This window comes from Ctenopharyngodon idella, chromosome 1 (genome assembly GCF_019924925.1).
Source record: "Ctenopharyngodon idella isolate HZGC_01 chromosome 1, HZGC01, whole genome shotgun sequence".
Taxonomy (NCBI): domain Eukaryota; kingdom Metazoa; phylum Chordata; class Actinopteri; order Cypriniformes; family Xenocyprididae; genus Ctenopharyngodon; species Ctenopharyngodon idella.
Window position 1 is genome coordinate 1918813 of NC_067220.1, and position 26992 is coordinate 1945804.

The 26992-nt window shown below is 35.8% G+C and overlaps 1 protein-coding gene across 1 annotated transcript; it reads left to right on the plus strand.

Annotated features, from left to right (window-relative positions):
* The first annotated feature begins 149 nt into the window (after positions 1-149).
* Positions 150-25378, plus strand: LOC127508705 (NACHT, LRR and PYD domains-containing protein 3-like). The gene is made up of 10 exons (XM_051886893.1): positions 150-394; positions 3843-4030; positions 4512-4634; positions 6592-8466; positions 8590-8763; positions 8968-9144; positions 9419-9592; positions 9690-9863; positions 21821-21867; positions 22719-25378. The coding sequence occupies exons 2-10, from the start codon at positions 3981-3983 to the stop codon at positions 23252-23254; spliced, it is 3330 nt and encodes a 1109-aa protein (XP_051742853.1). The 5' UTR covers positions 150-394; positions 3843-3980; the 3' UTR covers positions 23255-25378.
* Positions 25379-26992: the final 1614 nt, after the last annotated feature.

The following is a 26992-nucleotide window of genomic DNA, read 5'->3' on the forward strand; positions in this document are numbered from 1 at the left end:
AACATTCTGCGTTTTTACATTTTTATTAAAACATTAAGTATGTTTTTAAAACTATTTTACATATGAGAACTCATGAAATGTCCTCATATTTCATGGTTACGTTGTAATACCAGTGTAATACCCATGTCATTATACAAATTTGTGACCTCATAAATCACCAAAATACACACACACACACACAGACACAGACACAGGTATTGTGGCTACAGTCCTGTTGAACCTGTGACGCTTTACTCCACTAGAGGGAGTAAGTTTGTTTTTATATTAGTGGAGTTACAAAACAAGACACACCTTAACCAGGTAGAAACGAAAGTAAAAGAAGAGGAAGAAGAGACGCCATTCCGAGGCTTTAAACATGTTAACATTGGGTGATTAAACAGCCACATATTTAGAGGTGAGTTCAAAGCTTAAATTCTTCATGTAACGATGTAGACATAAATGAGCTGTTATTTAGGTTTATGCTCTTCTTTACATGAGGTTTGAAACATTTCGAATAACCAAAACCAACTAACCAAAATGGCGGAAACGTCGATGATTTACGTGTTTAAATAAATTAGGCCTACTTTTGATTTCCTGAGATCTTCGTTTTATATAATAGTTATCATTAAAAGCATAAAATGAAAGACGTGTATTTATACGAATATTTCTAGGTTTCCTTTCCTCGCGTCTTAGCTCCAGCCTTTCAGGATGTGAGGGAAGGATGCAAGGAAAAGACTCGAGGATGGAGGAATTGAATCAAGTGAAATGATATCCTCGCTCCCTTTAGTGTCACTTCATAGCTGCACTCGAGGGATCTACCCATATGTTGTTAAAGTTTGGTTATTTAAAAAAAATAAATAAAACAAGATGCCCCGTTGAAATATGTGAGATGTAAAGTTTATTTAAACTGCAAAAGTACAGCATACATTTAAATTATTGTGACAGAAATTAAGGGGGAGGAGAATGTATACATGCGTCACGTTTCTCGACGAGAAAGACTTCCGCAAAGGATACACCTGTGTATCCTCACTCATGACTCCTCAGGAAGCTTCCTCACTCCTCGATCCTCGCCTCCTCGTGGTGCAATTAGAGAATTGAGATGTCCTTCAAGATGGCTGCGTTTGATCGGTTTCCGGGTCATAGGATGGAGGACAGAGGAGCGGAGAAACGAGGAGGGATATTGGGAAGCACCCGTAGTGGATCAGACACCTATGAGATCAAAGGCGGATATCGCGGGATTCACACTCGTGCTCTGTGTTGCTGATAAACTGGATGTAATTTAAGTTCTGTTGCCTTTTATATGAAAATAAACATAATGAACAATACACCCAAAGTAGCCTACTTGTTATTTATTTCCATTCGAAAGATGTGTGTATCAGTCATTTTTATTTTAATTACAGACATGTTTTTATATATTTTTATAAAGATGATAACAATCACCCACAGAGAGATCACACTGTCAGAGACTTTAGGAATATTCACACATAATTTATACTCATAAAATCATGAAATTAGAGTTTTAAAATCAAACATTTTAAAAGAGATCAATACATCACGGTTGTTTAAACCAATAAGCATTAAGCTGTGTCGTCAGCAAGTCGTTTCCTATCGTGCTTTTGGTCAGCGCAGTCGGTAGAGAGCAACTGCGCTCGACCAAAGAATATACACTAACAAGAAGCGACACTCAATAGAACGATCCATTGAAACACCGGCGCCCAGCAGCGGCCCTGCGCTTCCGCCATTTTGGGGTGAAAGCGAGTCGGCAGTCCACTAGTTTCTAGGCAATATCAGCTGCTTTGTTAAAACAACAACAACAACAACAACAACAAAACATACATTAAAGCTGAAATCCAACCTGAATGATGACAACACAGAATAAAATACTATCACTACTGATCATCAAATTCTTTTTACAGTTTATTTTACACACTTTGTGTTTAAGTCTTCCACTTTTTTCACAAAACCTTTGCTCTCTAGAAACCCAGTCAGTTTGGGTTAAAATTCTTTAAAAGGCTTATAAACACTGTAACTAATACCAACATATGAAATTAAATTAAGGACATGCATCAGAAAAATTGGGAATGTTGGACAATAAATATATGAATATAACAGCTTGTTTTTGCAGTGTTGTCTAATGTCTGTTAAAGCAAAAGTGTCCAAAAGTGGGAATTTATGCGGACACAGCAATGCATCATGTATTATAAGATCGTTATGTTTGTAGCGTGATCCATTAAAACGTACAATATAGCCTATTTCAATTACTCCACTAGGTCTAAAATATATTGTTCGCTGCAAACATGATGATCTTAAATTTATTAATTATTCCTTTACTATTAATAAATGTGTAAAGTTGCATACAATGGAAATACTCAATAAAGTAGTCTAACTACTCAAATTGTTGAATGGTTGGATTCCACAACTGGTAAAATAAAACATATATAAGACAATACAACATTTACTGTAGGAGCCATACAATTTACTGATGACTTAATTTAAAAAACTGTTCTATTGCGCTTCTGATTTGGCAGTGAAATTTGCCGATTTTGGGTGCGTAATATGTGAAGGATTCTATGGTCCAGTTAGTATTTTTACCCCATAATGGCGGCCGCGCTACCGGAGCGCCATCTAGTGGCTGTTACCCAAAAAGTATCAAAGTGTCGCCTCTTGGGTTCTAAGCTTTGTCGGAGCCTACGATTCAACAGGTGTCATCATCGTACAGTCTACATGCATGTCGTACCAAAGTTTAGTAGATCCATGTCGCACAGTGTGATAAGGTAATCATCTTATAGGATCGCTAAAGTCATGCAGTGTATCCAGGGCTTACTCATTGCGCGGCTCGCCAAGCTTTAATTTGTTGCTCGTATGGCAGAAAATAATACTGTGATATGACCTAACGTGAAAATGAGCGGGGCAGCCAGAAATCTGCCCCAATGTCTCTCTATGTGAGCGCGCTGCAGTTCCATTTTTCACCACAGATTTACGTTGGAAATTTGTGGGGCGCTGTAGAGCTAGGGAGGGCTCCACACATCCTCCGAGACACTGGCTGCCCACAAATACATACTTGCTGCTTTTTTGTTGTTGTCATTTAAGGAAATCATCTTGCCTCAATTACAAATTTGACTGGTAAATGATAAAGAAAGATTTTTTTCCGCCTTTTGATTTTATTACATATGTTCAGGGATGGCAGATTGATAAGCAGATATGCTAACACATGAAAAAATACTATAGTAAATTTACAGTAAATACTATAGTGTTTTTGAACCATACTATAGTAAAGTACGTGAATTAATTTGTTGTGGTAATTATATAGTTGTTGTGGTACAGCACTAATGCATCCTGGAGGCTAAGTGAGGGCTGCCCATGCAGGGCCAGTGCTAAGGGGCCAACCTTTTGCCAATGAGCAAATTCTCAAGGACCTTTTTTGGAGGGGTGCTCTATGTTCTGTCTCTCATGTGGGCGCACAGGGTTGTGTATTCATTCATTCACCGTGCGCTCGTCTCATGTGTTTTGTGAGCACCTGGTTTTTGGTTTCATTGGCAAGGCGTTCTTGTGTTGTTGTGTTCTTTGTGGCACGTGTTTTATCGGCCACATGCTTTCATGTTATGTTTTGTTTGAGCACATGGCTTGTGTTCACTGGCCATGTACTCTTGTTTTTGTTTTGTATGGTGTGAGCACATGGCTTGTCATGTTTGTTAGTGCCATGTGCTCTCCTGTCTGTTGTTTGATACCGCCCCTCTTGTTATCTGATTATTGGTTAATTTGCCTCACCTGTCCTCCCTCATTACCTGCTTTGTATTTTCCTTGTGTTTGCAGTCCTGCGCAAGATAATTATCGTATGTTTACCTGTCTCTTGTTGTTTCCAGCCCTTGCCTTGCCCTGCCCAATCCAGTTGGTCATGTTTCCGCCACGGGGTAGTTTTGTTTAATAAAAAGCCCATCTCTGCATTCTTGTGTCCTCATCTCATCCCTTCGCCCACACCCTGACAGTAGAAGAACACTAAAATGAGTTTACCCTCTGGATCCAGTGATGGAACAGTGACCTCTGACCCCAGGTAAGACACTGGCCATTTTAGCATTGACAGATGCTTTTATTCAAAGTGATTTACAGTGTTTCTAGTGATGTATGTCTTTGTGATTCAAGTAGTCAGGCATAATATTTTTTATTTCTTATGCACATGTTGTGATTATTTTATGATAATTTTAATTAATTTTCTATGTAAACCACTTTGAATGACAATTGTGTATGAAATGTGCTATATAAATAAACTTGCCTTATATTTTTAAAAATAAATGTTTTCACCATTTCTTACCTTCATCTCTAGCATGTACTCTGTTCAGTTTTGAACTTTGTATTGCAGCAATTCATGTTACAGTCTCTATTAGATGAACTGCTTGTTGTCTTCCTTATTTGTGAATGGCTTTGGATGAAAATCTTCTGCTAAATTAATAAATAAGTCTAAATATGGTGAAGTCGAGTTATACAGTATAACTAGTGCTCTAAAATCAGTTGTTTTGTTTGTTTGTTTTTGTCAGTATCAGCAGTAGGAAGAGTCAGAGATCAGAGTCTCCAGATCCCAGCTGTGTTTCTCTGAAGAGTAACAGATCCATGACGCCACCCCCTGCATTCAGTGATGAACCAGTGACCTCTGACCCTTTGTTAGTATAAACACTTATTTGCTATTTTATTGTAGTGCACCTCACATGAATTATAACTTAAGACTCAATGAAAAACACTAAATGTACTCTAAAATATGCAACATGCGCACTGCACAGGGGTTCAAGTCAAGTCATGTCACCTTTATTTATACAGCGCTTTTTACAATGCAGATTGTTTTAAAGAAGCTTTACAGTGAACAACTCGAAGAGGGGCACTAAAATCATAATGTGATATATTACATAAAACATTTCCATATATGGGAGACTAGTGCTTATATTTTTTAATATACTGCAATATATGCATTGACCATGTATGCATATATATTGATACATATAAAATATCTATAAATGAAGACAAAAATAGCATTACATGTAATATTCATGAAGTTTTATGTGTACATATATTGCACATGCATGTTTCTATTTAAATGTGAATGTATATACACACACACACACACACACACACTATATATATATATATATATATATATATATATATATATATACACATTCACAGAATGAGTTACAATTAGTGGTTACAACAGACTTATAGTTCCCAGCATGCTTTGCTGTTAAAGGAGAGTAAATGTTAAAATTAAATGTTATTTCATGTGTTATCTTCATAATTAATATAGGGGGAGATCTGTTAGTGTTTGATGTTCTATTATTTTGGAATTTAAAATGTTTTCTGGTATGTGTGAGTTTTTGGGGTTATTATTGTGCTGAAGAGTAGAGCCTGTGGTTAGGTTGATGATTGGCCAAACACCATTAATACTATAATTACTTTATTTAAAAGGTAATGGCTGTGTTATCTTCAGCACAGTGATAGTCTTTTTTTTTGATAAATACTTTAGTACATGCAAGTGTACTTTTGTTAATGTAACGAACCCCCCATCAGCCAAATCAATTTTTAGAATTTAGTTTCAATTTTACTTTAGCTGCTCATTTAATCTGACTCCAATTTCAGCAATGAAAACATTCCAAACGTATACATTAGCTGATCAACTTAAGTTTAAGGCTCCTCTCATTCCATTGTCAATTGCGCTCGTTCCTGTTGCGTCTCAGGAGGATGGAGCGGGAGAAAACAACTCCTCCATTGGACTCTTTTCACATTTCCGGGGTTCTCGGAAGTCATCATAGTTGGGTGAACTTCTATAGTGGTGAATGGGAGACAACTGCTAATATCAAAATAATTGCTACTCTTATTATTACTCTTAGATCGTGTTTCTAATTAGGAATTAATCATTAGTCATGTATTAATTTAGATATTTGATTATTCTTATTATTTCTTATTCCATACTTTCAATTATTCGTTCATTACGGACCCAATGCCGCTCAGAGATACGCGCCCCGGGTTTGCGGTAAACTCACGCATGCAAACTAGCCAGTCTGAACTTCGTCAGAGGGTGTAATAAGTTAGCTAATACCTTTATTTGTATACGCGTACAAAAAGTGTATTTAATTTAGCCACTTCCATACATCTTGCTAAATCAGTGATAGACAGAAGTCAAAAGGTCTTTAGGTGACATGCCTACTGCTCCATTCATCCATAAGTCTTCAGTTTGTTCTATCCTGGACACAGATTTGCAACATAGATGTGTGAGGAGAGTTTTGGGCAAGGCGTTGTCCTATGCTATTTCTTTGAGATCTTCTCTCCAGATGAGTTTTATTGCTTTATTGCAGGGTGCTTGATCTCAGCTTTTGTCTTGGCAGGAAAATCAAGTCTTACATTAACTAACTTAAAAATTTTAAACATGTATAATGTAAATAATAATAAAATATAAGAATTATATTACATTATATATTTCTCTATATATGTGTGTTTTTACTGCATGAGTAAATATATCTGCAATATATTACACATACAGTACCATATTTGATCACATATAAATCTATATATTATAAAGTGTATTACTGAATATAAAATTACATAGAGTATGATATATTATCACATCAGGCAGGACAAAACTGCAGCTGCCCTGCAGACACACACACTGGAGACTGAAGACTTGCAGAGAGTCAAAGACCAGCACAAAACCAGCATGAAGAACAAGTATGAGAGATTATTTGAGGGAAACAAACTCCAAGAGAATGAAACCCTCCTGAACAGGATCTACACACAGCTCTACATCATAGAGGGAGAGAGAGAAGGAGTGAATGAAGAACATGAGGTTTTACAGATGGAGAAAACAGCCAGAACACAACACTCACAAGACACTCCAATCTACTGCAATGACATCTTTAAAGCCTCACCTGAACCAGGATGTGAGGAGAAAGACCAAATCAAGACTGTTCTTACTAAAGGCATTGCTGGAATTGGAAAAACCGTCTCTGTGCAGAAGTTCATTCTGGACTGGGCCGAGGGAAAAGCCAATCAGGATATAGAATTCATGTTTGTGCTTCCATTTCGAGAGCTGAACTTGATCCGAGATCGTCAGTACAGTCTTCACAGACTTCTGCTGGACTTTCATCCTGAACTTCAAGATCTGGCCTCAAAGATTTATGAGGAGTGTAAAGTTGTGTTCATCTTTGATGGTCTGGATGAAAGCAGAATCACACTGATGTCTTCAGACACTCAGAAAGTTTCTGATGTGACTGAGACTTCATCTGTGGGTGTGTTGATGTCAAACCTTATGAAAGGAGAGCTGCTTCCCTCTGCTCTCATCTGGATCACCTCCAGACCTGCAGCAGCCAATCAGATCCCCTCCAAATACATCAATCGTCTGACAGAAATTCAGGGGTTCAATGAGCCTCAGAAAGAAGAGTATTTCAGGAAGAGAATCAGTGACGAGCATCAAGCCAGCAGAATCATCTCGCACATCAAAAGAGCAAGAAGCCTCCACATCATGTGCCACATACCTGTTTTCTGCTGGATCTCATCCACTGTGCTTCAGAAGCTCCTGAAAGAAGATCTGAGTGCAGAAATACCTCAAACTCTGACTGAAATGTACAGCCACTTCCTGCTGATTCAGATCAACATGAGGAATCAGAAGTATGAAGAGAGAGATCCAGAGAAACTCCTGCAGTCCAACAGAGAAGTAATTGTGAAACTTGCTGAAGTGGCTTTCAAACAGCTGATGAAGGGCAATGTGATGTTCTATGAAGAGGACCTGAGAGAGAGCGGCATAGATGTCACTGACGCCTCAGTGTATTCTGGGATTTGCACTGAGATCTTTAAGGAGGAATCTGTGATTCATCAGAAGAAAGTCTACAGCTTCATTCATCTGAGTGTCCAGGAATTTCTTGCTGCTCTCTATGTGTTTTATTTATATGTAGTCAAGAACAAGAAGCCATTGCAGGTTTTTCTGAGGAAAAAACATATGGGAAAACAGCCCAAGGAATACTGTGTGAATCTGTGTGAGCTTTTGAGAACAGCAGTAGACAAAGCCCTTGAGAGTGAGAATGGACATCTGGATCTGTTCCTGCGGTTCCTGTTGGGTGTCTCACTGGAGTCCAATCAGAGGCTTTTACAGGATATACTGACACACACAGAAAACAACTCCAAGAGCATCAGTCAAACCATTACTTATATTAAAGACAAAATTAAAGACATGAGAACTGTTCCATACAATCTTTCCACTGAAAGATCCATCAATCTGTTCCTCTGTCTGCTGGAAATGAAAGATCAGTCACTGACCAGAGAGATTCAGGAGCTTGTGAAATCAGAGAAACACTCAAAAACTGATGTCTCTCCTGCCCACTGCTCAACAGTCGCCTACATGCTTCAGATGTCAGAGGAGGTGCTGGATGAGCTGGACCTCAAGAAATACAACACATCAGATGTGGGTCGAAGAAGACTGATACCAGCTGTGATCAACTGCAGGAAAGCTGTGTGAGTTTAGGCACGGTGATCTTGTAGTTGTTGCTACCTTATTATTTTATCTTATTATTTGAACATTTTTGTCACTGTGGTGAAAAAAAAAATCATCTTTTACTGTTTATTTTTTTCTCTTAGTCTTGCTGGCTGTAATCTCACTGGTCAAGATTGTGAAATTATATCCTCAGCTCTCCAATCCTCAAACTCGGTCCTGAGAGAGCTGGACCTGAGTAACAATGACCTGCAGGATTCTGGTATAAAGCTTCTTTCTGACGCACTGAAGAGTCAAAACTGTCAGCTGAAGATACTTAGGTGAATGGTTTTCCATAATTAACAAAATAGATTAGTACTGCATTGTCAATTTTTGGCATCTACTCTAGATGGAATATCAGAACCAGAGACAAAACATTTGGATTGTTTGAAAAGATGATAAAGAAGCTTATATTATTTGCTGATATTAGAGACAACTACATTGTGAGTTATTAAAATGAACTTATTTTACTCTTTTCTGTTCAGATTGATGTTGTGCAATCTCACTGTTCAGAGCTGTAAATGCTTGTCATTAGCTCTGCAATCCTCAAACTCTGTCCTGAGAGAGCTGGATCTGAGTAACAATGACCTGCGGGATTTAGGAGTGAAGCTGCTTTCTGATGGACTGATGAAAGCAGCAAACTCTCAGCTGGAGATACTGAGGTGTGTAAGATTTGATGTTTGATATCTTGGATGCTCAATACTTTGCAATTTATGGAACACTTGAGATGGATATAAACTGTAAACTGAACATATTTAGGTATGTACAAATGCATTTTGTATTATTTTAAAATGTACTGTAAAACATTTCTGCATTGCTTTGTATGTAATATAAATGAGTACTACATACATTGGTTTTTATCAATATAAATATCAATCTTTTGAATTTGTATTAAATATGTGTGCAGTTACTTTTCATTTGGTTTGTTCTCTCCAGGTTGGCTATGTGTAATCTCACTGGTCAGTCCTGTGAAACTGTGTCATCAGCTCTACAATCCTCAAACTGTGTCCTGAGAGAGCTAAACCTGAGTAACAATGACCTGCGGGATTCAGGAGTGAAGCTACTCTCTGTTGGACTGAAGAGTCCAAACTCTCAGCTGCAGATACTGAGGTAAGATTTTAAGAGATCACTCAGTGAGTCTAACATGAGAAAAAATGTCTGTTTTTGCTTTGGTTTAGTGGCCCTTATTTGTTTTATTTATCTGTAGCTTGTCAGGCTGTTTGGTGACAGAGGAAGGCTGTGGTTATGTGTCTTCAGCTCTGAGTTCAAACCCCTCACACCTGAGAGAGGTGGATCTGAGCTACAATCACCCAGGACAATCAGGAGTCCAGCTGCTAAATGACAAACTGACAGATCCAAACTGCTCTCTGCAGAGACTCAAGTATGTGAAACAAACATTATTACTTGTGTTGATTTTTATGATAAATGCATACAAAAATAATGCAGATGCATAAATAAACATAAATGAACACACACAGACAAAAAAAATTTACTTACCATAAGGAAAAGAACAGGTGCTTTGGTAGTATGTTCATATCGCCAGACGTATGAGAGAAATTTGGTTGTTTTGTTTTACAGTAAGCCAGGAAATCTGTTAAAAGTGGCTGTTAGTGAAATACACCAGAAAGTCTTTCAACAATCAAAAGTGGATCTTTAATTTCTTTACAGTGTAAATGTACGTTTCAGAATGGGGCATTTGTATGATTTGTACATTATAAATAACCTAGTCTGTCTAACTGCATCACTACATTGTGCAGACATAACAGGTCAAATCCCTCTGATGTTCTTTTTTTTCTAAATAAACAATATATTATATGGCTCTTAAAGGGTTAGTTCACCCAAAAATGAAATTTCTGTCATTAATTACCCTTATGTTGTTCCTAACCCGTAAAGACCTTCGTTCATCTTATTAAGATATTTTTGATGAAATCCGAGAGCTTTCTGACCCCAGTCTGCATTGTAATTGCAACTTTCAAGGCCCAGAAAGATAGTAAAGACATCGTTAAAATAGCCCATGTCACTACAGTGGTTCAACCTTAATGTTACGAAATGACAAGAATACTTAAAAAAAAATAAAACAAAAAAAATAAACAAAAATGACGATTTTATTCAACAATTTCTTCTCTTCCATGTCACTCTTTGACGCTGCTCATGTGAGCACCATGATGTTGCAGAAAGCTCTCAGATTTCATTAAAAATATCTTAATTTGTGTTCTGAAGATGAACGAATGGTGTGGAACAACATGAGGTTAAGAAATTAATGACAGAATTTTCATTTTTGGATGAACTAACCCTTTAACATACAATAATTCAGTGCTGTCATATTTCGTATACCTCAACTGAATTGAGGTAATTAGAGGCCAAGCACCGAAGGTGCGTAGGCACCTATTGTATCTGTTGGCGTTCTTTTTAATTCTTCTTCTTCTTCTTCTTCTTCTTCCGCTCTGGAAGTCTGTGGCAGCCCATAGAACCGCTTGCGGGAAAATTATGAAATTTGGCACACAGTTAGAGGACAGTCTGATCTGTATCCATAGCAAATTTGGAGTCTCTAACTCAATCCCTCTAGCGCCACCAGCTGTACAAATGTTCACTCATATTTATGTTAATAACTTTTGAACCGTAAGGGTTAGAAACAAGATTACAGGTGCTGGTCATATAATTAGAATATCATCAAAAAGTTGATTTATTTCACTAATTCCATTCAAAAAGTGAAACTTGTATATTATATCAATTCATTACACACAGACTGATATATTTCAAATGTTTATTTCTTTTAATTTTGATGATTATAACTGACAACTAAGGAAAATCCCAAATTCAGTATCTCAGAAAATTAGAATATTACTTAAGACCAATACAAAGAAAGGATTTTTAGAAATCTTGGCCAACTGAAAAGTATGAACATGAAAAGTATGAGCATGTACAACACTCAATACTTATTTGTGGCTCCTTTTGCCTGAATTCCTGCAGCAATGCGGCGTAGCATGGAGTCGATCAGTCTGTGACACTGCTCAGGTGTTATAAGAGCCCAGGTTGCTCTGATAGTGGCCTTCAGCTCTTCTGCATTGTTGGGTCTGGCATATCGCATCTTCCTCTTCACAATACCCCATAGATTTTCTATGGGGTTAAGGTCAGGCGAGTTTGCTGGCCAATTAAGAACAGGGATACCATGGTCCTTAAAGGTGCCCTAGAATCAAAAATTGAATTTACCTCGGCATAGTTGAATAACAAGAGTTCAGTACATGGAAATGACATACAGTGAGTCTCAAACACCATTGTTTCCTCCTTATGTAAATCTCATTTGTTTAAAAGACCTCCGAAGAACAGGTGAATCTCAACATAACACCGACTGTTACGTAACAGTCGGGATCATTAATATGTACGCCCCCAATATTTGCATATGCCAGCTCATGTTCAAGGCATTAGACAAGGGCAGCCTGGATCTGTGCACAGCTGAATCATCAGACTAGGTAAGCAAGCAAGGACAATAGCGAAAAATGGCAGATGGAGCAATAATAACTGACATGATCCATGATATCAAAATATTTTTAGTGATATTTGTAAATTCTTTCTAAATGTTTTGTTAGCATGTTGCTAATGTACTGTTAAATGTGGTTAAAGTTACCATCGTTTCTTACTGTATTCACGGAGACAAGACTGTCGTTATTTTCATTTTTTTAAACACTTGCAGTCTGTATAATTCATAAACACAACTTCATTCTTTATAAATCTCTCCAACAGTGTGTAAAGTTAGCTTTAGCCACGGAGCACCATCAAACTCATTCAGAATCAAATGTAGACATCCAAATAAACACTGTACTTAAGCGATTAGACATGCTGCATGACAAACACTTTGTAACGATCCATTTTGAGGGTTATATTAGCTGTGTGAACTTTGTTTATGCTGTTTAAGGCAAGCGTAAGCTCCGGGGGCGGGGAGCATGAGAATTTAAAGGGGCCGCAGCCTGAATCGGTGCATATTTAATGATGCCCCAAAATAGGCAGTTAAAAAAAATGAATTAAAAAAAATCTATGGGGTATTTTGAGCTGAAACTTCACAGACACATTCAGGGGACACCTGAAACTTATATTACATCTTTTGAAAACACGTTCTACGGCACCTTTAAACCAGGTACTGGTAGCTTTGGCACTGTGTGCAGGTGCCAAGTCCTGTTGGAAAATGAAATCTGCATCTCCATAAAGTTGGTCAGCAGCAGGAAGCATGAAGTGCTCTAAAACTTCCTGGTATACGGCTGCGTTGACCTTGGACCTCAGAAAACACAGTGGACCAACACCAGCAGATGACATGGCACCCCAAACCATCACTGACTGTGGAAACTTTACACTGGACCTCAAGCAATGTGGATTGTGTGCCTCTCCTCTCTTCCTCCAGACTCTGGGACCCTGATTTCCAAAGGAAATGCAAAATTTACTTTCATCAGAGAACATAACTTTGGACCACTCAGCAGCAGTCCAGTCCTTTTTGTCTTTAGCCCAGGCGAGACGTTCAAGAGTGGCTTGACACAAGGAATGCGACAGCTGAAACCCATGTCTTGCATACATCTGTGCGTAGTGGTTCTTGAAGCACTGACTCCAGCTGCAGTCCACTCTTTGTGAATCTCCCCCACATTTTTGAATGGGTTTTGTTTCACAATCCTCTCCAGGGTGCGGTTATCCCTATTGCTTGTACATTTTTTCTACCACATCTTTTCCTTCCCTTCGCCTCTCTATTAATGTGCTTGGACACGGAGCTCTGTGAACAGCCAGCCTTTTTTGCAATGACCTTTTGTGTCTTGCCCTCCTTGTGCAAGGTGTCAATGGTCGTCTTTTGGACAACTGTCAAGTCAGCAGTCTTCCCCATGATTGTGTAGCCTACAGAACTAGACTGAGAGACCATTTAAAGGCCTTTGCAGGTGTTTTGAATTAATTAGCTGATTAGAGTGTGGCACCAGGTGTCTTCAATATTGAACCTTTTCACAATATTCTAATTTTCTGAGATACTGAATTTGGGATTTTCCTTAGTTGTCAGTTATAATCATCAAAATTAAAAGAAATAAACATTTGAAATGTATCAGTCTGTGTGTAATGAATGAATATAATATACAAGTTTCACTTTTTGAATGGAATTAGTGAAATAAATCAACTTTTTGATGATATTCTAATTATATAACCAGCACCTGTATATTCCTTGATTCCTTGGGTCAAGACGAATCGATTGCACCCTATGACGTCATTTTCCGTCATGAAAAATTTTCCGCCATTTTGAATTTTCTGAAAAACCTACTTTTTCGAACTCCTCCTAGGCTGTTACTCCGATTTTCACGAAAATTGAACCAGATCATCTTCATACCATGCTTCAGAATTCAAGTTGATTGCTCAAACCGTTTTCGAAAAACACGGAAACGAATTTTACGTAGCGCTTGCGAAAATAGACATAATGCTGTATCTCCGCAAATGATTTCAATAACAATTTTCCCATATTGGCCATTCTGTCAGAATGGCCAATATGGGAAAATTGTTATTGAAATCATTTCGGCAAAAAGTTTCGGCACAGCGCCACCTTGTGGTCAAAAGTTATAACAAAATTTACAAAAATGCTAATAACTTTTGAATATTTTAACCTATTGTAATGAAACTAGTCTCCGTAAATTCCTTGGGTCATGCTGAGAACATGGATATCAAATTTGCCATAGTCGGCTGACTTCCTGTCCGCCATATTGTTTTTCTTTAAAAACATACTTTTTCTAACTCCTCCTAGACCGTTGCTCCGATTTTCACAAAAATCGAACCGTATCATCTTCAGACCATACCGACTAAAAATGATGGATTTCAAGTCGATACGTCAAACCGTTTTTGTATACTGGAGCAACGAATTTGAGGCATGATGCAAAACCAACTCTTGAAGCTGTATCTCTGCAATGCTGTGGCATATTGACACCAAACCTTGTGAGTGTCATTGTCACCTCACTCTAACCATACCTCATTAATTTAATCACAGTGCCACCTATTGGTCGGAAGTGATAAACCAGTAAATCTTTATTATTGACTGTATTTGTGATTATTATTATTATTATTATTATTATTTTTTTTTTTTTTTAGCTCTTTTGCCCAAAATGATCTTAATAGGTATTTAATATCTCACTGTTGCAGTTGGTCTGATGCTCCCAGCCATGTTGGCTGGCTTCTTGTGCCTCTTTTGTGCTTGGCCCCGATAATTGCTGCTTGCAGCTATATATATATATTTTTTGTTCTTATTTTATTGCTGACTGTTTACTTGTCTTTTTTTGTAATTTCAATTCAGTTTGAAATCAAGCTTTCTTGTGCTGTGTGTAAGCTATTGCAAAAAAGTTACCCTATTGTAAAGACACATACACAGAGTGGGCAAATGTTTAAGTGAGATTATTTTAATGGTAATTAATCAATGTTTAAAAAAAAAAAAAAAAAAAAAAATATATATATATATATATATATATATATATATAATATATATATATAAAGCCTAAATTAAAATCTGTTCATCTTATGAAGCGGACGTGTCTCTGCAGAAGACTAAACCACTCCATTCAAATTTATTACTGTTACGAGTCTTGTGCTTTTTCAATAAGCTTGAAAATAAAGATTGCCTTGACAAAATGGATGGACAAAAAAATTAGATATTAAAATATCTATACAATATGTGGTGGTTTTCCCCATGGTATTTAAAATGATACTGAATATTGACCATTTTCAAGGTATGATATTGTAACACCTCCTTTCTTTTTTAGATGTTACTCTGAGGGGTTCAACAGATTTTTGACATGAGACTGATAAATACATTTCTTCACAAAACAAATGATCTTTTAACCCTATTTTATTTTCCCCACAAGTGCTTATATACATGTGCCAAAGTCAATGAATAAACTGGAAAGCAACCTCTGTCTCTTTTAAATAAGTCAATGAGATGAAGTAAACTAGATAGCGTTTGATTGTCCAGTCTTTTAATGAGTTAAAGCAATGATGAAGATGAAATGAGCTTTAAATTTACAAGGTTATTTGAGTGCGATGCAATGTTTGAAATCCTATAATCCACAATGAGTGAAATGTTTGCAGTCAACGTTGTTTGGTGAGTCGTCCACAGTGTCGTGTTGGTTAAGGCCATGCGCTGTAGCCTCGCTACCAGCTTGGATTGCACTTTGTTTCGATGTCTCTAGTAACCATTCTGTGCTCACACAAGGAGCACAATAATAAATCACAAGTCCTTTCTATAAAGAAAGCAAATAGCTAACATCAGTGACCTTATTTCACAAACACAATATCAGGTATAAAGTCAATTCATATTCACAGTTGAGCAGAAACTCAAAGAGTTCTCAACAAAGGACTTTAGATGAGCAAGTAGGTATCGCGAGTTTAACCATGAGGTTTCCCTCTACCAAAGCTAAAATACAATAATAAAACACATAACAGTGACAGCAATGTAACAGTACTTGTACTTAAGTACAAATTTTCAGTACTCTTTCCACCACTGAATATGATACATTTACAGTTAATTGTACCCAGCATGTATGTAGAATGTTATTAGAGAAAGGGAGAGAAAAGTGTATCTTTCTAAAGGAAACAATAGAAAGAGAGGTGCAACTGAGGATTTGAGTCTGGCCTACAGTCTTTCTTAATTTTCAGCCCTACAATATTACAATATTCAGTACTGTGCAAAAGTCTTGTTTTAAAGTTATTTCAATATTTTGCTTTAGTGTGCCAGTGGGAAATCCCATTTGCCATAAAGCCTACCTTAAAAGTTGTATGCAAGTGTAAAAAAAAACTGTTTACCTTTGTGTACTTCATTCTCACGTGACCCCTGACTCAATGATATTGTGGTTGCTCACCACTACCAGTGGCCGTAAATTATGTCCAGTTAGGAACACTTAAAAAAAAATGCATTGCATTAACCATGCTTGTATTTTAATGCATTGTATTTTTAGAGCTTGCATTTTTATGGGCTGAAATTCAACATGGTTGTATATTTAAGCAGTGAATATTTCAATTCAAAACAGTTCACACACATTTTCATTGTTAAAAATTCAATAATTCATATTCCCCTTTCAGATTTCACTTCCAAAATATTCATTCTGTTTAAAAATACAACTTATAATATTCAGCAAGCAATTTTCTGTCCATTTTTTTTGTGTGTGTCCACAAATTCGCATCCACAAATTCAGTGATTCAAATTTCAACATTTCACATCCGGGAACTGCAGGAAAAGCAGTAGAATACCGAGCATAATCTCCATCTGCTGTTAGTCGACCTTACCAACAGGTGGTGCAAGCATGTGTTGATGAAGAGCAGAGCAACAGTTAGAGCAAGTCATTCATTTCATTCATTAAAACAGATTTACAGTAACGGAGCAAGCAGTAAGTGCATGTATGATGATTATCAGGGACAGTATATATGCAGAAAAGTTGTGTTTACATTTAATTCAGTGTCTTCACTGTTACTTTCCCTGTGTAGCCTACATGTAAGCAGTGTTCTCTACAGTGAATGAGATTATAAAGTTATTCCCCAATGCTGATGTACAGTTCAGACATTAAATCTGAGATAGACATATAACTTTCCTTAACTTTATATCGCAGCGCTGTGCTCCAGTACTGGGGTTTCCCTCAATACGTCATACTCCAGGATTCCCCTGTTGACATATAGAATGCTTAACTTATCTTTATAGACTAAATACAGTGATATAAAAGACCACCGAACTCGCACCTATACTATACTATATAGGCTACAGGCAAGCAGGTAGACTCAGAATATGGATGTAATGTGCAAAGTTTGACGCTAAGCGTTTCCTAGTAAAATACTGGCATAATGGCTTGACGTAATGGATGGTCCATATTCACAAATTTAGGGACTATATGGCATATATGGCTATATAGTTACATATGACATTGGTGTACACATTTCTAACTTCAATATCATTTGAAGATAATGACTAACACTCATAAACTGTAATGTGCTCGTGTGGGTGTCAGGCATGATGCACACCTTTTTAGATTTTTTTTATATTTAATAAAATAAACAAAAAAAAAAGTATTGCTAATTTCTTACTACTGCATAAGCTTATAATTTAATATTATCAACAATCTAAAATTATGGTACATGGTAGATTTAATAAAACTAAAAAAACTCAAATCATGTGTAAATATATTTTTCACTACAGCATGAGTTCATATTATCAACAGTCTAAAAGTTGTGCATCACACCTACATGAACACTTTACAGACTGTAATTCATTCTCTTCAAATACTATAGAGCTTTAAATTATGGTATATTTTGTGTATGAGCATACAGTAGGCTAAATGAAATACATAACGATATTTACTTGACAGTTTATTCAATATCAAGAATCTAAAAGGTGTGCAACATACTTACTTAAGAAAGTGAATCAAAGAATGCATGTTCTTAGGAAATTGAACACTTTCTATGTACAAAAAAACATACTGAGAACTTTTTATACCACCTTTATTGAGAGTATCTTGAGTTTTTCTTTTTTATGTTGGTGCTCATTACTCTCTCTTAAGAACAGGAATCGTTTACAAACCTTAGTTAGGACCTGCTCAAAAATTATTGGTGTGCCTTTGCGGAGTCTAGCAGAATTCCATGAGCAACAAATGCTAAAGAAAACTCTGAGTATCACGGGAGATGACTCTCATCCCTTGAAGGTTTACTTTGAAGCACTGCCCTCTGGAAGAAGATTTAGACGCATTAAATGTTCATTTAATAGATATAAATTTACCTTTGTTCCAGAGGCTATTCGTCTTCGCAATTTAAAGGAACACTCCACTTTTTTTTGAAAATAGGCTCATTTTCAATCCCCCTAGAGTTAAACAGTTGAGTTTTACCATTTTCGAATCCATTCAGCCGATCCCCCTTCTGGCGGTACCACTTTTAGCATAGCTTAGCATAGTTCATTGAATCCGATTAGACCGTTAGCATCTCGCTTAAAACTGACCAAAGAGTTTCAATATTTTTCCTATTTAAAACTTGACTCTTCTGTAGTCACATTGTGTACTAAGACCGACGCAAAATGAAAAGTTGCGATTTTCTAGGTCGATATGGCTAGGAACTATACTCTCATTCCAGCGTAATAATCAAGGAACTTTGCTGCCGTACCATGGGTGCAGCAGGCACAATGATATTACAATGATATTACGCATGGAGAGGGCGGGGTTTATGACCTATACTGCTTCCAGCCACCTGGGGGCGATCCAGAAGCTTTGGCTTCACTTTTCAGGACTCGTGTAGCACGCTTGATCTATAAAGATAAGTTAAGTGTTCTATATGTCCCGAATCCTGGAGTATGATGTATTGAGGGAAACCCCAGTACTGCAGCACAGCGCCGCAATATAAAGTTACGGAAAGTTATATGTCTATCTCAGATTTAACGTTTGAACTGTACATCAGCATCGGAGAATAACGTTATAATCTCGTTCACAGTAAAGAAAGCTGCTTACATGTAGGCTACACAGGTAAAGTAACATTGAAGACATTGAATTAAATGTAAACACAACGTTTGTGTCTTTATCAGCTTTTCTGCATATATACTGTCCCTGATAATCATCACATGCACTTACCGCTTGCTCCGTTACTGTAAATCCGTTTTAATGAATGAAATGAATGACTTGCTCGAACTGTTGCTCTGCTCTTCATCAACACGTGCTTGCACCACCTGCTGGTGAGGTCAACTAACATCATGCTCGGTACTCTACTGCTTTTCCTGCAGTTCCCGCATGTGAAATGTTGAAATTTGAACCACTGAATTTGTGGACGCGAAATAAAATCGACTGAAAATTGCCTTCTGAATATTATAGGTTGTATTTTTAAACAGAAAGAATATTTTGGAAGTGAAATCTGAAAGGTAAATATGGATTTTTGCATTTTTAACAATGAAAATGTTGTTACGTAACAGTGGTAAGGAACTCTCAAGACGAGGCAGAATGCAGGAAGGTAGACTTTATTTCCAAATAACAGGAGAAACATAGAAAAACCACTCTACATACAAACAAGAACCGACAGAGACTGAGGGTGAACACGGTATATATACATGGCAAACAAAGGGAGAAACTAATTAGACACACCTGAAACGAGGACTCTAACCAAATCAGTAACCAAGGGAACTAACAAGGACAGGACTAATTAACAACCTAGAATCCAACTAAAGCCCTATTCGGACAGGACTAGTTTTGCAGGGGGTCATTAGAGTAATTTGCGTTTCACAGACGTGCCTTGAGATTTTAATCCCATCTGAATCTGCCATGTCTGTGTTTTTCTCACACAACCTCTGTAAAAAATCCCAGAGCAAATTACCTACTGTTTTTCGGCAAACTCAGCGGTCCTCTGAGAAACCAATCCCGTCTGAAGGTGAATGTCTGTGATTGCTGATATTGTTTTATGTGTAAAAACATCACTTACACATCAGTGCTTGTGTTTTGGGACAACACTTGTGTTAATTTTGACACATTCACTGTGTCAAACACAGACATTCAGAATGTGTCAAAAAGCATTTGTTAAAAAATGACTCAAATTGGCTAAATTCTTACACATCAGTGTGTGAGTTTAGGGACAACACTTGTGTTAATTTTGACACATTCATTGTGTGATGATTTTAACACAGTAAATGTGTCAGGAAGGTGATCTGTTAACAAGCAGAATCACCAAACTCATTTAGAGCCCAATCTCTGAGTATGAGATTTACATTATTGATTACAGCAGCAGATCAGCTTTTTCAATATAATCCAAAGGATTTCTCAAAAGTTGGGGAAAAAAAAAAAAAAAAAAAAAAAAAAAACCTTTCTTTTAGGCACACACAGACATAAAGGATCAGCCTGTGAATCTCAACAGTGGTGAGAATAATAAAGCATGCTGCAGTGCATTCTGGGTGCCACCAATCAAAATTCATCAGTGGCTCCCATCATGCATTGCTGCATGAATAAATTATGAGCTGAATTGTCTTAGTAATTTCCTTTATTCTCATTATTTTATTTTTTGCTGTTATGTGACTTTTTAGTAGCTTGTTTTCTAATGTTCAGAGTTGATCTGTTTATCAGAATATGTTGCACACAAAATGTGTAAACTAGAGTGTTACACATATGTGTCATTTTTCTACACATTTCTCTTAGAGTGTACTAACGCTTCACCTCATGAGTTTTTTGACCTACATGAGCTACCGTATGTGCACCAATCTTCCGTAGACTTTCATTTCATTTCAATGTGGATAGTATCTGACGAAATAAACGATAAAACTAACAAATAGAGCCAAATCGTGGAAATTGTAAAGGTGGCACAATTTTTAACTTCAGTGTCAATTAAGAAAGATACTAGATTTCACTGCTCACATATGTGGGTTTATTATAAACAGCCACTTGTAAAACTTGTGAAGTTTACTTTAATAGGGTTTTAATAATAATTGAAATTATATCAATAAATAATGGATTAAAAGATAAATACGTCACAAATGATTCATGTAAATACAGCACGTGAGCTTCTGTAACACCCACATCTAGAACACACACACTCCCATCTCTGTGATTAACACGGAGATGTTAGTCCCGTCCAAATCGGTACATGAAATGACAGACGTCGAGTGATAAGAATTGTAACTCAAACGTTGTTTAGAAAACTAGTCCCGTCCGAAAAGGGATTATGAAACACAGACTACAACAGAACAGGCAAACAGAAACAAACTATAAACAGATATAACCCTGACAAATGTGTGTGAACTGTTTTAAATTGAAATATTCACAGCTTAAATATACAACCATGTTGAATTTCAGCCCATAAAAATGCAAGCCCTAAAAATACAATGCATTAAAATACAAGCACGGTTAATGCAATGCATTTTTTTTTTTTTTTTTTTTTTTTTCAATTAGTGCAATTGAACATGCTTTTTGTTTCAAAAACATATGGCATTATTTTACTTCCATAGAAGTAGCTGTATTATTTACTGTGATGTGCTTTAATCAATGAGGAAAATTTAGATGCATTGTTTTGGAATTGGATTGTGACTCCATGAGTTGGTATCAGGGTCGAAACCCTAAATAAATAGCCGGCACTGTGTCTGGTTAACAAAGCCTGTTTTTTTGTGATTTACATAGAAGGTATTTTTCCTGAGCTCTTATTAAAATGGTTCAATTGTTGTCATAAATCATTGTCACATATTCCATGTATGTTACTGTATGTGATTTTTTTTTTTTTTTTTTTTCCCTCCCTCCTTTAAAATATATTTGTTATTTTAAATGACTCCTATCAATTTTTGCCAATAAATTTTATCAATTGAAAACTTTTTTTTTTTTTTACTTTTTTTTTTTCTCACAGTTTGAAGTGTGGTGGAGAGACCAGGATAAGAGCAGGACTGGAAAAATGTAGGTACACACACACACACACACACACACATACACACACACACACATATCTTAGGTCCTGTTTCCACCTATTAAAATGTGTTTTGGTCGATCGGATCACAAGTGGACAATACAGGTGTAAACGGGGTGTAAAACGTTTTAAGTTTGTCCACTTTTGACCACTTCCAGAGGTAGTCGAAAAACACATTCAACCGAATTGTTTTCGTAGTGGAAATGCTTGTGTGGTTAAATATGTTCGAACAGCAGCAAAAGACCGCCTGCTCTCCCCCTACTGACTTAATGCGTAAACATTATGGGAAGCATGCTAGCCAGATGGGATTTAATCTTTGTCGGCTGAAGCCCCAAGTTGGTTTAAGGATGTACCAAGCACAATGTTCTCTCACCCTTCCTGATTTCTAACACACACTCGCCGCATTCAGCGTGGTCTCACGGCTGTCAGAGCTGAAACAAAAGCTGCTGCTCTCCATGTGTTTTTCCATCGTCTCCTTTCGTATTTTGCGTGAGCTTATTTTGCCCATTATATCGAAAGATCTGAAAAAAAACATACATTTACCCGCCCATAGATCCTCCCCATGAAGAAATCAGGACAAAAGTGGTCGAAAGTGAATAAAAGAGACAAATTAAAACATCCACTTTTTATCCGATCAACCACAACGCAAAGCCGTTTTCATCCCTAAAATGCTTGTGTGTAGAACTGTAAGAGAGGTATCCTTTACATTTCCATATTAAAAGTAATTTCGGAAATAGAATTTTTAATTCCGTTTATCTTATTTATTTGTTTGGTCAATGTGTTTGTGTTTTTCTGGTAGGTATGTGGTTTAATGTTCTCTCCTATAATTCTCCATTTTCAGATGCCTGTGATCTCACACTGGATCCAAACACCGCAAACATTCATCTCATGCTGTCTGAGCACAACAGAAAGGCAACGCATGTGGAAAAGAAACAGTCATACACTGATTATCCGTGCAGATTTGAGCACTATCCTCAGGTTTTGTGTAAAGAGAGTCTTACTGGACGCTGTTACTGGGAGGCAGAATGGAGCGGGGGGGAGGCTGATATATCAGTCGCATATAAAGGAATCAGCAGGAAAGGAAGGAGAAATGAATGTGTTTTTGGTTACAATGAAATGTCCTGGAGGTTGGAGTGCACTGATGATCAATTCATATTCTGGCACAAGTTCAAGAGCACCATCTTACGTGTCCCTTCACCCTTATATAAGAGAGTAGGTGTCTATCTGGATGTGTCAGCTGGCACTCTGTCCTTCTACAGCGTTTCTGACACACACACACTCACACACTTACACACATTCAACACCACATTCACTGAACCCCTCTATGCTGGATTTAGCCTGTGTAAATGCTCAGTGTCTCTGTGTCAGATTAAATAGCCTCTAATGAGGAACATGTTTGCCACAAATACAGATTAGGTGGAAATAGGGCTGCATAATTAATATATATATATTTTTGTTTTATATATTTTGTTAATGTTAATTCTTCAGACGAAAATGCTTATTAGTCTTAGTCACAACTGAGTCATTTTTGTCTTTCATAGTTTTAGTTTAGTTTTAGTCAATGAAAAGCATTTTTCGCATCGCATTTTTGTCAACTTTTAGTCATTACTTTGTCAAACTGCAGTTACCAATATTAATTTTGGTAGCTATTTTATATGTAGTCTTTAGACAAAAGTCATTATAATTTTTCTCTTTAGACCAATTCAATTAAGCTTATGAAAAATTTGAATCAAGGTAACCCCTTGTGAAAAAAAAAAGTGCACTTTAGTATAATTTTATAAAGTGTACTTATTGCACAAATAATATACTTTAAAAGAACACACTTAAGTGTGAATCAAACGTAATGTTTTCATCGCTTAAGTGCATTCTATTTGTAATTAATTTCAAATATATCACAGATTAAGTTCATATTAAATGCAATAAGTTGAACTTTTGAGTGATTTTTTTTTTTTTTTGAACCACTTAAGTGGGACTTTAATACAACTTTATGATAACCTTCGTAATTGCTTCTAGTATCTTTAAAATATAGTTGAAGTGTACTGCTCAATGTACTGACAAGCAAATAATGTGAACTAAAATATATTTTAATATCAGTTATCAATACACTTAAGTGTAAATTAAATGTAATGTTTTCACCGCTTAAGTGCATTCTATTAATTTCAAATGTATCACAGATTAAGTTCATATTAAATGCAATAAGTTGAACTTGATTTTTTTTTTTTTTTTTTTTTTTTGAACCACTTAAGTGGGACTTAAATACAATTTTTTTTTTTTTTTTAAGTTCTTTGAAATATGGTAAAAGTGTACTTCCGAATGTACTGACAAGCAATTAATGTTAACTAAAATATACTTTAATGTCATTTACATGTACACTATTATATAATTTAATACATTTGTAATTACATTTACATACATTTTTAATTTAATACATTTGTTATTACATTATTTGTAATTACATATAATAATGAAGTTACAATTTAGTATTTCAAAATATTACAATAAACACAAATGCAAATTGAAACCCTCTACATTCATTGACAAAACAATCTCTAAAACAAATACACAAAAACCTTTTTGTTGATGCACAAGAAAAACCCAAGACACTATACACAATCACAAACAATTACAACACTTTAACTCTCATTTAGAAAGAGTCTGGAGGACAGTGAGGCTTATATATCATTTTCTCCCTCACATACAAAGGTACCTAAACCTACCCATCACAATACTTTCTGCATTTTTACATTTTCAGAAAAAATCATTCTGTATGATCTATAAGATGATAAATAAAACAACACCCATGACTTAATACAAACAAAATGTAAAGAAAAGAAAATATTCAAAACTTTGGGCAACACTTTACAATAACTTTTTATTAGTTAACTACTTTAGTTAACATGAACTATGAATGAAAAATACTTTAGCATTTATAAATCCTAGTTAATGTTAATTTTAACATTTACTTATGCATTATTAAAATCAAAAGTTGCATATGTTAATAGATAATGCACTGTAAACTAACATGAACAATGACTATACATTTTATTAACTAACTTGAAAAAACTATATTTTTATTACCTAATGTTAACAAAGATTAATAAATACTGTAAAAAAGTTAATGCACATAGTTAGATCATGTTGTCTAATATATTAATTGATGTTAACAAATGAGACCTTATTGTAAAGTGTTACCGAACCTTGTTACTTATAAGCTCTGAAACCTTTACTAGCACAAACATTAAACAGGACCAAAAGGTTTCTTCTAAAATCTTACTCCAGCATTACAGTGAAATTTTGAAAAGAAAAAACAAAGCAAAACAAAAACAAGAACACCAAAATTGTCGGTCACCAACTTTTTTTGAAGTTGTAGGAAAAAGTGCTGTTTACGTCAATGTCCCAGAAGATCTCCATCGGCAGAAAACCTCAAATGTCCATGAAGCTGCGCACCATCTCTACACAGTATGTGTAAATGGACATGGAGGCAGGAAAGTAAAAAAAATACCTTGAGGAAAAAAAAAAAAAACAGAATGAAAACAATTGTTTGTAAACAGAGTCAGTCCATTATTATAATTGGCTCCATTAAATGAAAGCAATAGATATAGATATATAGTTGCACTCCAAAGTTTATATACACATTTGTAGGTTTGAAAATAATCAAAAATGAACAAAGACATTTGCTGTCCTTTTCCACCACCCTCCTAGAACCATTTGGTATTCCTAAAGGCAAAGAGTTGCTGATAGTGATCGAAGCCTGCGGCCAAGATGTGTACTGTGTACTGATCCTCTCCTGCGCTTTAATACCAGTTACAGTGTGAAATAAATATGAATGAACATCTGAAGGTATGTTACAATATACAGTACTACTGATCCATAACATGTCACATTTAATCGCTCAATCAGTGTTTCAACCGCGGAAAGACGTCAATAAAACAGCTTGTAAACAATGTCACATTTACTTCAGAAAAATCATATTCAGCATAAACTCGTTAGTCAGCTATAGAGAGGAGCATTCTGATAAATATATGCACCACATCACATATTCATTATAATTTTATTTTAAATATTTATTTTCTTTATAATTCATTTATGTATTTAATGCATGTTTGAATAAATCATTTATGACAGCCACGATTTAAATGTTTGCATTTCAAAAAACGAATTGGAGTAGAAATATGATTATGTAATTCTAAAGTTAGTATTATAACTTTATTATAAAAAAACATAATTGATTGTAATTTAAGTGTTTGTATGTAAATAAGTTAATTTTAACCTTCAATATTATAGTAATATAGTACCAAGTGACTCCCTCATATAGTTTACAGCATTATTTGAGAGATTTTTTTTCCTCAAGAAAATTTGCCATTTACTGTATCTGATATACATCCAAAGTAATTGATATTGAATCGAAATCGAATCGTAAGCTTGTGAATAGAAATCGAATCGAATTGTGAAAATTGTCAATACCCAGCCCTACTGAATACTGTTAGACTTAGCTGAAAAATATAAAGCACTATTTATTTCATTTGTATCTTTGTTCTATGTTTATCTATGCTTATAATCTGTTCATTATTTTCTATGTGCATTCACTCACCTACAAAATCGACCCAATCATCCTAGAATGATTAATTCTTTCCAAATAGAGCTATTTAAGTCATCTGGTGAATTTTTTTCATATCGCAATATATATTGCAGAAAAAAATATCACAATGTCATTTTTTTCCAATATCGTGCAGCCCTAAACCAAATATTATTAAACTATTGAATTATAAATTATGTGCTAACTAGTTTTGATTCGGTATTAACTTTGATGTGCAATGTATTGCAATATAATATTGTTTCACTATCATAATGCTCTCCCACATATTTTGCACTTAACTGCACTTATTTCCGTCGTTGGTATAAGTGGCAGTGGGTGGTAATAGTAAGATGGTAGAAAACTATAAGTTTCTTGTCTGATAACGTTTCTTTAGTCATTCGGCCATCCTGCAGCCTGAACCACTGTAGGCAAATCACCCTAACACCTTGCAGTATCTGCAAAATGTTAATAATTTTAACAATAAGAGGGATCATAAAAATTTGCATGTTGTCTTTTTATTTAGTACTTCCCTGATAAAG